This window comes from Zea mays, chromosome 4 (genome assembly GCF_902167145.1).
Source record: "Zea mays cultivar B73 chromosome 4, Zm-B73-REFERENCE-NAM-5.0, whole genome shotgun sequence".
Taxonomy (NCBI): Eukaryota; Viridiplantae; Streptophyta; class Magnoliopsida; order Poales; family Poaceae; genus Zea; species Zea mays.
Window position 1 is genome coordinate 185692649 of NC_050099.1, and position 16709 is coordinate 185709357.

At 52.5% G+C, this 16709-nt stretch overlaps 1 protein-coding gene across 1 annotated transcript; it reads right to left on the reverse strand.

The window, feature by feature from the left end:
• Positions 1-14734: 14734 nt before the first annotated feature.
• On the reverse strand, positions 14735-16341 carry LOC103654249 (uncharacterized). Its single transcript, XM_008681080.4, has one exon. The coding sequence runs from the start codon at positions 16085-16087 to the stop codon at positions 15074-15076; it is 1014 nt and encodes a 337-aa protein (XP_008679302.1). The 5' UTR covers positions 16088-16341; the 3' UTR covers positions 14735-15073.
• Positions 16342-16709: the final 368 nt, after the last annotated feature.

Here is a 16709-nt window from a genome sequence, read left to right on the forward strand (position 1 = left end):
CTATCTTAGATCTATCTAAGCCCTTGAACAAACATGAATAATCTACTTCATCCTCATCACTAGATTCGTCCTCACTTGAAGAAGCATAGGTAGAGTTGCGAGTACATACCTTCTTCTCCCTTGCCATAAGGCATGTGTGACGCTCGTTGGGGAAGAGGGTTGATTTGTTGAAGGCGGTGGCGGCGAGTCCTTCATTGTCGGAGTCGGAAGAGGAGCAATCCGAGTCCCACTCCTTGCCTAGATGTGCCTCGCCCTTTGCCTTCTTGTAATGCTTCTTCTTTTCCCTCTTGTTTTCCTTTTCCTGATCACTATCATTATCAGGGCAGTTAGCGATAAAATGACCAATCTTACCGCACTTGAAGCATGAGCGCTTCCCCTTCGTCTTGGTCTTGCTTGGCTGCCCCTTGTGACCCCTTAGCACCGTCTTGAAGCGTTTGATGATGAGAGCCATCTCTTCATTATTAAGTCCGACCGCTTCAATTTGTGCCACCTTGCTAGGTAGCGCCTCCTTGCCTTTTGTTGCTTTGAGAGCAAAAGGTTGTGGTTCGTTGATCGGTCCATTCAAGGCGTCGTCCACGTACCTTGCCTCCTTGATCATCATTCGCCCGCTGACAAATTTTCCTAAGACTTCTTCGGGCGACATTTTGGTGTACCTGGGATTCTCACGAACATTATTCACCAAATGAGGATCAAGAACGGTAAAGGACCTTAGCATTAGTCGGACGACGTCGTGGTCCGTCCATCGCGTGCTTCCGTAGCTCCTTATTTTGTTGATAAGGGTCTTGAGCCGGTTGTATGTTTGAGTTGGCTCCTCGCCCCTTATCATCGCGAACCGTCCGAGCTCGCCCTCCACCAACTCCATTTTGGTGAGCAAGGTAGCGTCATTTCCCTCATGAGAGATCTTGAGGGTATCCCAGATTTGCTTGGCGTTATCCAAGCCACTCACTTTGTTATATTCATCCCTGCACAATGAAGCTAGAAGAACAGTAGTAGCTTGTGCATTCTTATGGATTTGCTCATTAATGAATATAGGACTATCCGAACTATTAAAGTGCATTCCACTATCTACAATCTCCCATATACTAGGATGGAGAGAGAATAGGTGACTACGCATTTTGTGGCTCCAAAATCCGTAGTCCTCCCCATCAAAGTGTGGGGGCTTGCCGAGTGGAATGGAAAGCAAATGTGAATTTGAACTTTGAGGAATACGAGAGTAGTCAAAGGAAAAGTTAGAATTGACCGGTTTCCTTTGCTCGTAGTCGTTGTGGTCGTCGTCCTTTTGGGAAGAAGTAGACTCATCACTGTCGTCGTAGTAGACGATCTCCTTGATGCGCCTTGTCTTCTTCTTCTTTCCTTCCTTCCGTCTATGACCCGAGCCAGAGTCGTTAGGCTTGTCATCTTTGGGCTCGTTGACGAAGGACTCCTTCTCCTTATCGTTGATCACGATTCCCTTCCCCTTAGGATCCATCTCTTCGGGCGGTTAGTCCCTTTCTTGAAGAGAACGACTCTGATACCAATTGAGAGCACCTAGAGGGGGGGGGGGTGAATAGGTGATCCTGAATAACTTCAAAACTTAAGCCACAAAAACTTGTTAAGTGTTAGCACAATTATGACCAAGTGGCTAGAGAGGAGTCAAAACACAATAACCACAAGAAATCAATCACAGAGATGACACGGTGGTTATCCCGTGGTTCGGCCAAGTACAAAACTTGCCTACTTCCACGTTGTGGCGTCCCAACGGACGAGAGTTGCACTCAACTCCTCTCAAGTGATCCAATGATCAACTTGAATACCACGGTGTTCTTGCTTTTCTTTTCTCAATCCCGCTTGCGAGGAATCTCCACAATTTGGAGCCTCTCGCCCTTACAAAAGATGTTCACAGAGAATCACGGAGCAAGGGAGGGAATGAGCAACGCACACAAGACTTCAAAAGATCAGAGCAACACGCACACAAGCAGCAATAAGAGCTCGCAACACAACTCAAAGAGTACACAACTCCACAAGAGCTCTATATGCTATCACAATGAATCGAATGCGCTAGATCAATGTCTTGGTGCTTAGAAAGGTTGTAGTAATACTTGGTGTGCTCCTCCATGCGCCAAGGGGTCCCTTTTATAGCCCCAAGGCAACTAGGAGCCGTTGGGAACAAATCTGGAAGGCCATCTTTGCCTTCTGTCTCGTGGCGCACCGGACAGTCCGGTGCACACCGGACACTGTCCGGTGCCCGATTTGTTTCCATAAAAAACTCATCCGACCGTTGCTTTCTGATGCAGATCTGCGCACAGTTGGCGCACCGGACATGTCCGGTGCACACCGGACAGTCCGGTGTACCTTTCCGACCGTTGGCTCGGCCACGTGTCGCGCGCCGATCGCGCGGCCGACCGTTGGCCCGGCCGACCGTTGGCTCACCGGACAGTCCGGTGCACACCGGACAGTCCGGTGATTTTTAGCCGTACGCCGTCAGCAAATTCCCGAGAGCGGCCTCTTCGGCCGAGGCATCCTGGCGCACCGGACACTGTCCGGTGCACCACCGGACAGTCCGGTGCCCCAGACCGAAACAGCCCCTTGGCTGCACACAGCCAAGTTTTCTCTTCTCTTCTTCTTTCTGTTTCTAATACTTAGACAAATATATTAGTACACAAAACCAATGTACTAAGACTTAGAAACTTACCTTTGCTCTTGATTTTCACTTTGTTCATCCATTGGCATTGATTCACATTTAAGCACTTGTGTTGACATTCAATCACCAAAATACTTAGAAATGGCCCAAGGGCACATTTCCCTTTCAGTCTCAAGAATCCCTTTAAAGTCTCTTGGGTTTGAGATTTTTCCTGTAAAAAGAATACGCAAGTGAAGCGAGAATAATCATCCACTATTACAAGACAATACTTACTCCCGCCGATGCTTATGTAAGCAATCGGGCCGAATAGATCCATGTGGAGCAGCTCAAGCGGCCTGTCGGTCGTCATGATGTTCTTGTGTGGATGATGGACTCCAACTTGCTTCCCTGCCTGGCATGCGCTACAAATCCTGTCTTTCTCAAAATGAACATTTGTTAATCCTAAAATATGCTCTCCCTTTAGAAGCTTGTGAAGATTCTTCATCCCAACATGGGCTAGTCGGCGGTGCCAGAGCCAACCCATGTTAGTCTTAGCAATTAAGCAAGTGTCGAGTTCAGCTCTATCAAAATCTACCAGGTATAGCTGACCCTCTAACACTCCCTTAAATGCTATTGAATCATCACTTCTTCTAAAGACAGTGACACCTACATCAGTAAAAAGACAGTTGTAGCCCATTTGACATAATTGAGAAACAGAAAGCAAGTTGTAATCTAAAGAATCTACAAGAAAAACATTGGAAATAGAATGGTCAGGAGATATAGCAATTTTACCCAATCCTTTGACCAAACCTTGATTTCCATCCCCGAATGTGATAGCTCGTTGGGGATCTTGGTTTTTCTCATATGAGGAGAACATTCTTTTCTCCCCTGTCATGTGGTTTGTGCACCCGCTATCTAGTATCCAACTTGAGCCTCCGGATGCATAAACCTACAAAACAAATTTAGTTCTTGACTTTAGGTACCCAAACTGTTTTGGGTCCTTTGGCATTAGAAACAAGAACTTTGGGTACCCAAACACAGGTCTTGGATCCCTTGTGTTTGCCCCCAACAAACTTGGCAACGACCTTGCCGGATTTGTTAGTCAAAACATAGGATGCATCAAAAGTCTTAAATGAAATGCTATGTTCATTTGATGCATTTGGAGTTTTCTTTCTAGGCAACTTGGCATGGGTTGGTTGCCTAGAGCTAGATGTCTCACCCTTATACATAAAAGCATGATTAGGGCCAGAGTGAGACTTCCTAGAATGAATTTTCCTAATTTTGTTCTCGGGATAACCGGCAGGGTACAAAATGTAGCCCTCGTTATCCTGAGGCATGGGAGCCTTGCCCTTAACAAAGTTAGACAAGTTCTTAGAAGGGGCATTAATTTTGACATTGTCTCCCCTTTGGAAGCCAATGCCATCCTTGATGCCAGGGCGTCTCCCATTATAGAGCATACTTCTAGCAAATTTAAATTTTTCATTTTCTAAGTTATGCTCGGCAATTTTAGCATTTAGTTTTGCTATATGATCATTTTGTTGTTTAATTAAAGCCATATGATCATGAATAGCATCAATATCAACATTTCTACATCTAGTACAAATAGTGACATGCTCAATGGTAGATGTAGATGGTTTGCAAGAATTAAGTTCAACAATCTTAGCATGAAGTATATCATTCTTATCTCTAAGATCGGCAATTGTAACTTTGCAAACATCAAAATCTTTAGCCTTAGCAATCAAATTTTCATTCTCTAATCTAAGGCTAGCAAGAGAAATGTTTAATTCTTCAATCCTAGCAAGCAAATCATCATTATTATCTCTAGGATTGGGAATTGAAACATTACAAACATGAGAATCAACCTTAGCATTTAAACTAGCATTTTCATTCCTAAGGTTGTCAATACTCTCACGGCATGTGCTTAGCTCACTAGACAATTTTTCACATTTTTCTACTTCTAGAGCATAAGCCTTTTTAACCTTAACATGCTTCTTGTTTTCTTTAATTAGACAATCCTCTTGGGAGTCCAAAAGGTCATCCTTTTCATGAATAGCACTAATCAATTCATTTAGTTTTTCTTTTTGCTCCATGTTAAGATTGGCAAAGAGAATACGCAAATTATCCTCCTCATCACTGGCATTATCATCACTAGACGATTCATATTTAGTGGAGGAGTTGGATTTAACCTTCTTCTTTTTGTCGTCCTTTGCCATGAGGCACTTGTGGCCGACGTTGGGGAAGAGAAGCCCCTTGGTGACGGCGATGTTGGCGGCGTCCTCGTCGTCGGAGGAGTCGCTTGAGCTCTCGTCGGAATCCCATTCTCGACAAACATGGGCATCGCCGCCCTTCTTCTTGTAGTACCTTTTCTTCTCCTTTCTTCTCCCCTTCTTGTCGTCGCCTCGATTACTGTCACTAGATATAGGACATTTAGCAATAAAATGACCGGGCTTACCACATTTGTAGCAAACCTTCTTGGAGCGGGACTTGTAGTCTTTCCCCCTCCTTTGTTTGAGGATTTGACGGAAGCTCTTGATGACGAGCGCCATCTCCTCATTGTCAAGCTTGGAGGCGTCTATTGGTTGTCGACTTGGTGTAGATTCCTCCTTCTTCTCCTCCGTTGCCTTGAATGCAACGGGTTTAGCTTCGGATGAGTCGCCAAGCTCGTTGATTTTCCTCGAGCCTTCTATCATGCACTCAAAACTTACAAAATGCCCGATAACTTCCTCGGGGGTCATTTTAGTATATCTAGGATTACCACGAATCAATTGAACTTGAGTGGGATTTAGAAAAATGAGAGATCTTAAAATAACATTTACCACTTCGTGGTCGTCCCACTTCTTGCTCCCGAGGTTGCGCACTTGGTTTACCAAAGTCTTGAGCCGGTTGTACATGTGTTGTGGCTCCTCCCCTTTGTGAAGCCGGAACCGACCGAGCTCCCCCTCGATCGTTTCCCGCTTGGTGATCTTGGTGAGCTCGTCTCCCTCGTGCGCGGTTTTGAGTACATCCCAAACCTCCTTGGCGTTCTTCAACCCTTGTACTTTGTTATATTCCTCTTTACTTAGTGAGGCGAGGAGTATTGTTGTGGCTTGTGAGTTGAAGTGCTCGATTTGGGCCACCTCATCCTCATCATAGTCTTGATCCCCTATTGACGGTACCTGCGCACCAAACTCAACAACATCCCATATACCTTTGTGGAGCGAGATTAGATGAAATCGCATTAAATCGCTCCACCTAGCATAATCTTCACCATCAAAAGTTGGTGGTTTGCCTAATGGGACGGAAAGTAAAGGTGTATGCTTTGAAATGCGAGGGTAGCGTAGGGGAATCTTACTATACTTCTTGCGCTCTTGGCGCTTAGAAGTGACGGATGCCGCGTCGGAGCCGGAGGTGGAAGGTGATGAAGTGTCGGTCTCGTAGTAGACCACCTTCCTCATCCTCTTGTGCTTGTCACCGCTCCGATGCGGCTTGTGGGAAGAAGATTTTTCCTTCTTCTCTTTGTGATGAGAAGAAGATTTCTTCTCCTTCCCTTTGTTGGAGGAGATCTTCTTCTTCTCCATCCTCTTGGTGCGGGACTCTTCCGATGAAGTGCTCCCTTGGCTTGTAGTGGGCTTTTCGCCGGTCTCCATCTCCTTCTTGGCGTGATCTCCCGACATCACTTCGAGCGGTTAGGCTCTAATGAAGCACCGGGCTTTGATACCAATTGATAGTCGCCTAGAGGGGGGGTGAATAGGGCGAAACTGAAATTTACAAATATAAACACAACTACAAGCCGGGTTAGCGTTAGAAATATAAACGAGTCCGCGAGAGAGGGCGCAAAACAAATCGCAAGAGAATAATGAAGTGTGTGACAAGCGGATTTGTTTTACCGAGGTTCGGTTCTTTCAAACCTACTCCCCGTTGAGGAGGCCACAAAGGCCGGGTCTCTTTCAACCCTTCCCTCTCTCAAACGGTCCCTCGGACCGAGTGAGCTTCTCTTCTCAAATCACTTGGGAATCAAACTTCCCGCAAGGGCCACCACACAATTGGTGCCTCTTGCCTCAATTACAAGTGAGTGTTTGATCACAAGAAAGAGTGAGAAAGAAAGGAAGCAATCCAAGCGCAAGAGCTCAAATGAACACGGCAAATCACTCTCACTAGTCGCTAGGGCTTTGTGTGGAATTGGAGAGGATTTGATCTCTTTGGTGTGTCTAGAATTGAATGCTAGAGCTCTTGTAGTAGTTGGGAAATGGAAAACTTGGATGCAATGAATGGTGGGGTGGTTGGGGTATTTATAGCCCCAACCACCAAAGGTGGCCGTTGGGAATCCTGTCTGTTCGATGGCGCACCGGACAGTCCGGTGCACACCGGACAGTCCGGTGCCCCCTGCCACGTCATCACTGCCGTTGGATTCTGACCGTTGGAGCTTCTGACTTGTGGGCCCGCCTGGGTGTCCGGTGCACACCGGACAGGTACTGTTTACTGTCCGGTGTGCCAGCATGGGCGATTCTGACTTCTGTGCGCGCTGTGCGCGCATTAAATGCCGCAGCAGGTAGCCGTTGGCGCGAAGTAGCCGTTGCTCCGGAGTCGCACCGGACAGTCCGGTGCACACCAGACAGTCCGGTGAATTATAGTGGACTAGCCGTTGGAGTTTCCCGAAGCTGGCGAGTTCCTGAGGCTGACCTCCCTTGGCGCACCGGACACTGTCCGGTGTACACCGGACAGTCCGGTGAATTATAGCCGAGTCGCCCTGGAAATTCCCGAAGGTGGCGAGTTTGAGTCTGAGTCCCCTGGTGCACCGGACAGGTACTGTTCACTGTCCGGTGGCACACCGGACAGTCCGGTGCGCCAGACCAGGGGTGCCTTCGGTTGCCCCTTTGCTCCTTTATTGAATCCAAAACTTGGTCTTTTTATTGGCTGAGGGTGAACCTTTTACACCTGTATAATCTACACACTTGGGCAAACTAGTTAGTCCAATTATTTGTGTTGGGCAATTCAACCACCAAAATTATTTAGGAACTAGGTGTAAGCCTAATTCCCTTTCAAAGTAGTGTCACAACTTTCGCCGCGTCAGAATTACTGCGTACAGTAGCTTCTGAATTTGCGGGTAGCGGATCTTGGTCTCGGATAGCACTTCACTTATGAAGTAGACCGGCCTCTGGACGAGCAGTGCATGCCCTTCTTCTCGTCTCTCGACTACGATCGCGACGCTGACCACCTGAGTGGTTGCGGCTACGTAGATCAAGAGGGCTTCTCCTGCAGCAGGGGGCACCAAGATGGGCGCATTTGTAAGGAGTGCCTTTAAGTTTCCGAGGGCTTTATCGGCCTCGGGGGTCCAAGTGAAGCGCTCGGCCTTCCTTAAGAGGCGGTACAGGGGTAGGCTTTTTTTGCCAAGGCGTGAGATGAAGCGGCTCAGAGCCGCAAGGCATCCCATGACCCTCTATACTCCTTTCAAATCTTTGATAGGCCCCATGTTGGTGACGGCCGCAATTTTCTCCGGGTTGGCCTTGATGCCCCGCTCGGAGACGATGAACCCCAGGAGCATGCCTCGGGGGACTCCGAAGACACACTTCTCGAGGTTGAGTTTCACGCCCTTCGCTCTCAGACACTTGAATGTCGTTTCAAGGTCAGAGAGGAGGTCAGAGGCTTTCCTCGTATTGACTACGATGTCATCGACGTAATCCTTGACCGTTCGGCCGATGTGCTCTCTGAACACGTGGTTCATGCACCTTTGGTATGTTGCACCTGCATTCCTCAAGCCAAATGGCATAGTAGTATAGCAGTACATGCCAAAAGGTGTGATGAAAGAAGTCGCGAGCTGGTCAGACTCTTTCATCTTGATTTGGTGATACCCTAAGTAGGCGTCGAGGAATGACAGGGTTTCGCACCCAGCAGTGGAGTCCACAATTTGATCGATGCGAGGCAGAGGGTAGGGAACCTTCGGACATGCTTTGTTTAGACCAGTGTAGTCTACACACATCCTCCATTTCCCACCTTTCTTTTTCACAAGCACAGGGTTGGCTAACCATTCAGGATGGAATACCTCTTTGATGAACCCTGCAGCCATCAGCTTGTGGATTTCCTCGCCTATGGCTCTGCGCTTTTCTTCGTCGAAACGGCGCAGAGGCTGCTTCATGGGTCGGGCACCGGCTCGGATATCCAGTGAGTGCTAGGCGACATCCCTCGGTATGTCGGGCATGTCCGAGGGACTCCACGCAAACACCTTGGCGTTCGCACGGAGAAAGTCAACGAGCACTGCTTCCTATTTGGGGTCGAGCTTGGAGCTGATCTGGACTTGCTTGCAGGCGTCGCTGCTGGGGTCGAGAGGGACAGACTTAACCGCCTCAGCTGGTTCGAAGTTGCCGGCGTGGCGCTTCGCATCGGGCACCTCCTTGGAGAGGCACTCCAGGTCAGCGATGAGGGCCTCGAACTCGGTGAGGGCCTCAGCGTACTCCACGCACTCCATGTCGCATTTGTACGCGTGTCGGTACGTGGATCCGACGATGATGACCCCGTTGGGGCCCGGCATCTTGAGCTTGAGGTAGGTGTAGTTGGGGACAGCCATGAACTTGGCGTAGCACGGTCTCCCCAGCACCACGTGGTAGGTTCCTCGGAACCCGACCACCTCGAACGTGAGGGTTTCCTTTCGGAAGTTGGAGGGAGTTCCGAAGCAGACGGGAAGATCGAGTTGTCCAAGGGGCTGGACGCGCTTCCCGGGGATGATCCCGTGAAAGGGCGCCGCACCAGCCCGGATCGTGGACAGATCGATCTCCAAGAGCCCGAGAGTCTCGGCGTAGATGATGTTGAGGTTGTTGCCTCCGTCCATGAGGACCTTGGTGAGCCTGGTGTTGCCGATGACGGGGTCGACAACGAGTGGGTACTTTCCTGGGCTCGGCACGCAGTCGGGGTGGTCACCTTGGTCGAAGGTGATGGGCTTGTCGGACCAGTCTAGGTAGACTGGTGCCGCCACCTTTACCGAGCAGACCTCCCGGCGCTCCTGCTTGCGGTGTCGAGCCGAGGCATTCGCCACTCGCCCACCGTAGATCATGAAACAGCCGTGGACCTCGGGGAACTCCTCTGCCTTGTCGCCCTCCTTCTTGTCGTTGTCTTGGCCTTTGCCACCTTTCGCCGGGGCCCGACCTTATGGAAGTAGCGCCGAAGCATGACGCATTCCTCAAGGGTGTGCTTGACGAGACCCTGGTGGTAGGGGCACGACTCCTTGAGCATCTTGTCGAACAGGTTGGCCCCTCCGGGAGGCTTCCGAGGGTTCCTGTGCTCGACAGCAGCGACAAGATCTGTGTCGGCGGCGTCGCGTTTCGCTTGCGACTTCTTCTTGGCCCTCTTCTTCGTGCCACGCTGGGCGGACGCCTCGGGAACGTCTTCCTGCTGGCGCCCCTGAGACTACTTGTCCTTCCAGAAGATGGCTTCGACCGCCTCCTGACCAGAGGCGAACTTGGTGGCGATGTCCATCAACTCACTCGCCTTGGTGGGTGTCTTGCAGCCCAGTTTGCTCACCAGGTCTCGGCAGGTGGTGCCAGCGAGGAATGCCCCGATGACATCCGAGTCGGTGATGTTGGGCAGCTCGGTGCGCTGCTTCGAAAACCGCCGGATGTACTCTCGCAGGGATTCCCCTGGCTGCTGGCGGCAGCTTCGGAGATCCCAGGAGTTCCTAGGGCGCACGTACATGCCCTGGAAGTTTCCAGCGAAGGCTTTGACCAGATCGTCCCAGTTGGAGATCTGCGCAGGAGGCAGATGCTCCAGCCAGGCTCGGGCGGCGTCGGAGAGGAACAGGGGGAGGTTGCGATGATGAGGTTGTCATCGTCCGTTCCACCCAGCTGGCAGGCCAGCCGGTAGTCCGCAAGCCACAACTCCGGCCTTGTTTCCCCCGAGTACTTAGTGATGGTAGTCGAGGCTCGGAACCGGGTCGGGAACGGCGCCCGTCGTATGGCCAGGCTGAAGGCTTGCGGACCTGGTGGTTCGGGCGAGGGGCTCCGATCCTCCTCACTGTCGTAGTGTCCCCCACGCCTGGGGTGGTAGCCTCGGCGCACCTTCTTGTCGAGGCAGGCTCGACGGTCGCGGCGGTGGTGCTCGTTGCCGAGGCGACCCGGGGCTGCAGGCGTCGCGTCCCGCGTGCGCCCGGTGTGGACCGAGGCCTCCCGCATGAGTCGGGAAGTCGTTGCGTGATGCTCCGGGGGGTACTCTTGCCTTTGGGAGGCAGAGCTCTCGGCCCGTCGGACCGCGACATCCTCAAGGAGATTCTTGAGTTCTCCCTAGATACACCGCCCCTCGGTGGTGGATGGCTCCGGCATCGCTCGGAGTAGTATTGCCGTTGCAGCCAGATTCTGGCCGACCCCACTGGAGGCTGGGGGCAGCCTTGCCCTGGCATCGTCAACGATACGACGCTGGTCGTCTCGGGCCTGATGACGCGCTTCTTCGGCGAGTGCTCGGCCTGCCCACTCCTGCTCGATGTTTTGCCGGAGCTGCACAAGTTGTCCTGCTTCCTCGTCGAGCTTGGCCTGCATCTCACGAATTTGCTCGAGCTGTGTGTCCTGACCCCTCACAGGGACTGGGACTACAGATAGCTCCCGCAGGATGTCAACGCGAGGCGCAGGCCCAGGGGGATCGTCATCCTCCGGCATACCAAGGTGGTTGCCTTCGTCGTGACCCCCTAGATCGACGTGGAAACATTCGCGACTTGGGCCACAACCCTCGTCATCAAGGCTGTGGCCATCATCGGAGCAATCGGAGAGGCAGTAGTCACATGCGGTCATGAAGTCTCGCATGGCACTAGGAGCGTGGAGCCCGGAGAAATCCCAACCAGAGTCGAGCTCGTCTTCTTCCTCGGAACCTGGGGGTCCGTAGGTTGAAGACGGCCGTCAGTCGGTCCCAAGATGACCACATATGGTACCCCGGAAGGTTAGGGTATGCCTTTACGAAAGCGCTCACCGAAGCGGGGTCGCTTGGTGGATCGAAGCTGAATCTAAAGGGCACAAGGTGGAAAACGGACGGTACCTCTTGATCGATGGACGGTGACGAAGTCGCGTCGGGAACGGATTGTACCGTTATCTCAGGTACAAGGCTAACGCCCAGCAAGCACTTCGCGAGTGTGCTGGCGTCATCTGTCCGCTTGGGGTTGGCACGTTGCGGGGAAACGACATCCGTCGTTGTCTCAGTCGCGAGGACAACGCTCGACATGTCCCCCGCTGGGGTGTCGGTGTCATCGACTCGCTCGACAGCCAACGAGGCACCGCGTCCTGCATGGCCACTGTTGCCCTGTCTCCTCCTCCTGCGTCGAGGAGGACGGCGGGACAAACCCGGATGCTGCTCTTCCGCCACGGGGGGAAGACGTCGTCGAGTTCGCCGCCGCCGGCCGAGCTGACGGCCGTCGTTGTCGCTGTTGCACTGCGGAGGGAGGAGTACCATGTCGTAGCTGCCGTCGAGGGACATGAACTCGAGGCTTCCGAAGCGGAGCAGCGTCCCGGGCTGGAGAAGTTGCTGGAGGCTACCCATCTGAAACTCAACGGGAAGTTGTTCGTCAACACGCAGCAGGCCCCTACCTGGCGCGACAACTGTCGGCGTTTCGACCCCGGGGGGTCCCTGGACCGACGAGTAAAATTTGTCGTTGCGTGTCCCAGCCCAGATGGGTTGGCGCGAGATGGAACACAAGGGGGGAAACGCGGCTCGTGTTATCCTGCGCTAGGGGGGTGCGCTCGTAGTAGGGGTTACAAGCGCTAGCGAGGGAGAGAGAGTGAGCCTGCTCGTCAGCCCGTCCTCCCGCGCAACGACCCTCCCGCATGAGGGCCCTGGACCTTCCTTTTATAGATGCAAGGAGAGGGTCCAGGTGTACAATGGGGGTGTAGCTATGCGCTAACGTGTCCGGCAGAGAGGTGCCTGAGCCCTGTGTACATGCCAACGTGGCTGTCGGAGAGGTGCTAGAGCCCTGTGTACGCGGTATCGTGGCCGTCGGAGGAGCGCTTGAGCCCTGTAGAAGCACAGCTGTCGGGGCTGCTGGGATCTTGCTGACGTCTCCTTGCTTCCGTAGGGGGCTGAGAATCACCGTCGTCATGGACGCACGCGAGGAGCCATCATTACTTGTTACCGGGGCGAGCCTGGATGGGACGCCGGTCTTGTTCCCCCGTAGCCTGAGCTAGCTAGGGGTAGGGTAATGATGTATCCCTCGTGGCATGGTCAGTCTGAGCCCAAGGTCGGGCGAGGCGGAGACTCCTCCCGAGGCCGAGGCCGGGGTCGGGCGAGGACGCGATTCCTCCCGAGGTCGAGGTTGAGGCCGAGCCCTAGGGTCGGGCGAGGCGTAGACCACCCTCCGAGGCCAAGGCTGAGGCCGAGCCATGGGGTCGGGCGAGGCGGAGTCCTCCTTCCGAGGCCGAGGTTGAGGCTGAGCCCTGGGGTCGGGCGAGGCGGAGCTTCCTGTTGCGCCTGAGGCTGAACTTGGCTGTTGCCAGCCTCACTCTGGCGGGTGGCACAGCAGTCGGAGCGGGGCGAGCGGCGCTGTTTTCCTGTCAGGTCGGTCAGGGCGAAGTGACTGCGGTCACTTCGACCTTGCCGACTGAGGCACGTGTGTCAGGATAAGGCGTCAGGCGATCCTCGCATTGAATGCACCTGCGATACGGTCGGTTGGTGAGGCGATTTGGCCAAGGTTGCTTCACAACGAAGCCTGCCCGAGCTGGGCTTCGGCGAGTCGAGGGTGCGCCCGTTGCTTGAGAAGGCCCTCGGGCGAGGCGTGAATTCGCCTGGGACTACTGTTCCCGCCCGAGGCTGGGCTCGGGCGAGGCGAGATCGCGTCCCTTGAGTAGACGAAGCCTTGACCTGAATTGCGTCCATCAGTCTCTGCAGCTTGTGCTGATGGTGGTTACCAGCCGTGTTTAGGAGTGTTGGGGGTACCCCTAATTACGGTACCCGACAGTATTCAACCTAATTCAATTTCATCCTCTCCAATATCGACATCCAAACGGAGGATGAATGTTTTAGGTGTGAAAGCAGGACTTTGCCTATGTACATGAACAACACATCTTGGGGTCTTTGATCACTCCAACAGAACTTGCAAATGAGTCAACCGCATTGCCTGAAGAACGGAAGTAAGACTGACAATCCACGGGCCCTAGCCGACTAGGAGTAATGCAAGTAGAGATGGCAATGGGCCCGTTCCATGATTTCTCGTGGGGAATTGCTCCATTAGTGGATCGGGTCGTGGGGAAGGTTCTCCACTCACGGGGATGTAAACGACAAAAAATTCTCCTTTGAAGGGTAAACGGGGATGGGACAGAGAATATTCTCCGTCCCCTTTACCTACGGGGACCCGTTAAACTTACATATGATGATGTTTTTATGTAATATTTAATGATAAAAATAAATAATTACTTTGTCAAGAGATCACTCGTTGTACAAATGTGTTCATGTTAATATACATATAATGATTTCTTACATCTGACAATATGTATAAGTGATAATGTTTTGTATTAATAACAAAAAAAAGTATATCGTAATTATAATTTAAGCGGGGACGTGGATTCTCGACGGGGATTTATCCCCACGGGGAATGGGGATGGGGAAGAAATACCCTCCGCAATAGTTCGTGAGGATCCCTACGGAGAACTTTTTTGTCGCGAGGACGAGGATGGGGAGTTAAAATCCGACGGGAAATTCCCCGTTGCCATCCTTAAATGCAAGATTTGCGAGAAAGCTATCACTTTCATCAACATGGATCTGAGACTTAAACTCTCCTTTAATCAACCTATTACGTTTATTCTCTCTGTTAGGCCCATCAGATGGTAGCTAAGACAGTGACTGTCGTTGGGCAAAGGCAAGTATACTTCTTGTTGGAACATGGAGCATGGCCTTGTTGGGGAGTAGTAGTTGGTTTGTCCAACAAACGAAAGCTCCAGCTAAATCCGACAGACAGACATCACTGTAGTCTGTAGGCTCTGTCCGTAGAAGGGCCTGATCTTGCCGTTCCTCACAGCACAGCTCATATGCGCTGAATAGAGGCAAGCCAATGAACCATGCCGACAAAGCATTCGGTTTCCAGAAAGAAAGAAAAAAAACGAGACATTCTGAAGAGTCCATCATGGAGATTCTGGCCCATCATTAGGCCAGGGCAAAGCATGTGGAGAATTTTATCTGAATGCCAAATAGAAACTTCACTAGCACGAAAGGATGAGCTGTGAAGTTCATCATACAGTCCACTAGTCCAGTACTATTCAGCCTCACATACCACCGGCCAAGTATACCTGGGTAACATTTTGACAAGGGACGTTACAAAACTATTTACAGAGCAGAAATGTTCTGCAGAGAGGCCATCAATACAGAGTGGCCTTGGCTAAATCAATTCTGCTGTGTGCTGATCATGCCCTTCACACGAGCCTTATGCAAAGAGTTGTACTTTATCAAGAGGGGCGAAAAGAAAAATAAAAGAAGAAGAAAACAATCGAAGGAGTAAAAGGCACATGCATTCCTTGTTGAATGAACCGTCACTGCGATCATCTATCTCTTCCAGCTCCGGCAGCGCAGGACGGCGTCATCACCGCCGACGATCCAAGTCTCCTTGGCAATGTCAAGGGACACCTTGAAGAAGTCCGGGGAGTACGTCATGAGCACCAGGCTCTCCCTCTCCTTTTCCGTCTCTTTCTCCGGAGTCTTATTGGTGGCGATCTTCACATCCTCGCGCTCCTCCTCTGCCTCTACCCTCCTCGCTAATCCCTTCGCCGGCGCCGACCGGCACCGCATCAGCATCAGCGCGTTCGCCGGCGGGGCCGCGTCTTCCTCCTGGCTCCGTTCCGGCTCTTGTCCCTGCAGCTTCTTGGTAGACACCTTCTTATTGCCTTCCTCCAGCACCATGAACCACCGCGCCCGTGCCGCGCCGCCGTGCTCCGTATCCTTCTCGGCGCGCGGCACGTCCTCCTCCTCCTCCTCGTCGTCGTCGTCATCCTCCGCGGAAGTGTACCCCGCCACGCCCGCGGCACCGGGGAAGCTGCCGAAGCAGCCGGCGACGTTGAACCTGAAAGCGCCGTGCAGGGCGTCCAAGAGCGCCATGGCATCCTTCTTGATCCCCAGCGCCTGCAGCCACGTGGCCTTCTTCCCACCGCCACTGGGCTTGGGCGGGCGGGCCTTGATCTGGCCCGCGCAGGTCACCTTGGGCGACGTCGGCTCGTCGTCCACGGGGGCGCGATCCGCGCCTCGGTGCCGGTGGATCGGCGGGTTCCTGGCCGTGCACGTGGCCGACTTGTAGAGCCCCGGCCAGCTGGGCGGCAATGGCGTCGGCCCCGCCCGGCTGGTGCTGTGCCGGCGCTTGACGGGCTCGGACGCGGACGGCGGGCGCGACGGGCTGCAGATGGCCTTGGGCGGCATGAGGGCGAGGTGCGCCCGCGACGGGAAGCAGACGAGCAGGTCCGTGGCCGCGCCATTGCCGCTCCCCCTCGTCCCGCTCTTGGTCGCCACCGCTCGGCGCGCGGCTCGGTCGGAGCTCCCTCCCAGCGTGCGGCTCCTCCTGTGAAGCATGGTGCTGCCTGCTGTGTGTGTGTGTGAGAGAGAGAGAGATCTGTTTATACTACTAGGTGTTTGTTGAAAAGCAGGCGGCCTCCAGCTTCCAGTTGGTGCGGCCGTGCCCGGCGCTTAAAAAACTAGGCATCATCATGGAGGGAGAAAAAAAAACTTATGCCAACATGCACTCGCAGTCGCAGCGGCATAATATCGTCGTGATGCTGACGCGTAGACAAGAATGATGTGTGTGTGTGTGTGTTAGTTGCCATGCTGGGTCGTCGTAAGGCAGCGGTATGCTTGAAGCGTGGTGTGTCTGTTCATGTGTTGGCGTAGTGTTTAGAGCCCAAACTATTCGGATTTGGGGGGAGAAATAATTGAGGTAGTTGGTCACGGGGTTGAGGTGAGAGTCCTTTTTTTGTGGTCCTTGCTCTTTTTTTTATGAATAATGTTTTGTTAAGATTACATGATCTATACTACTGTCTAATGGTTTCCCTTTCAAGCTAGATAGGCTATCGTTTCCCTTAAAAAAACTAAAAGATGGGTAGTTCATATGATCATATATCCATCGCCAGTAGATTAGGTAGTTAGGTGGATCCAATCAAAAGAGTAGTATTTTTGTATTGTTGCATTGCATACTAGT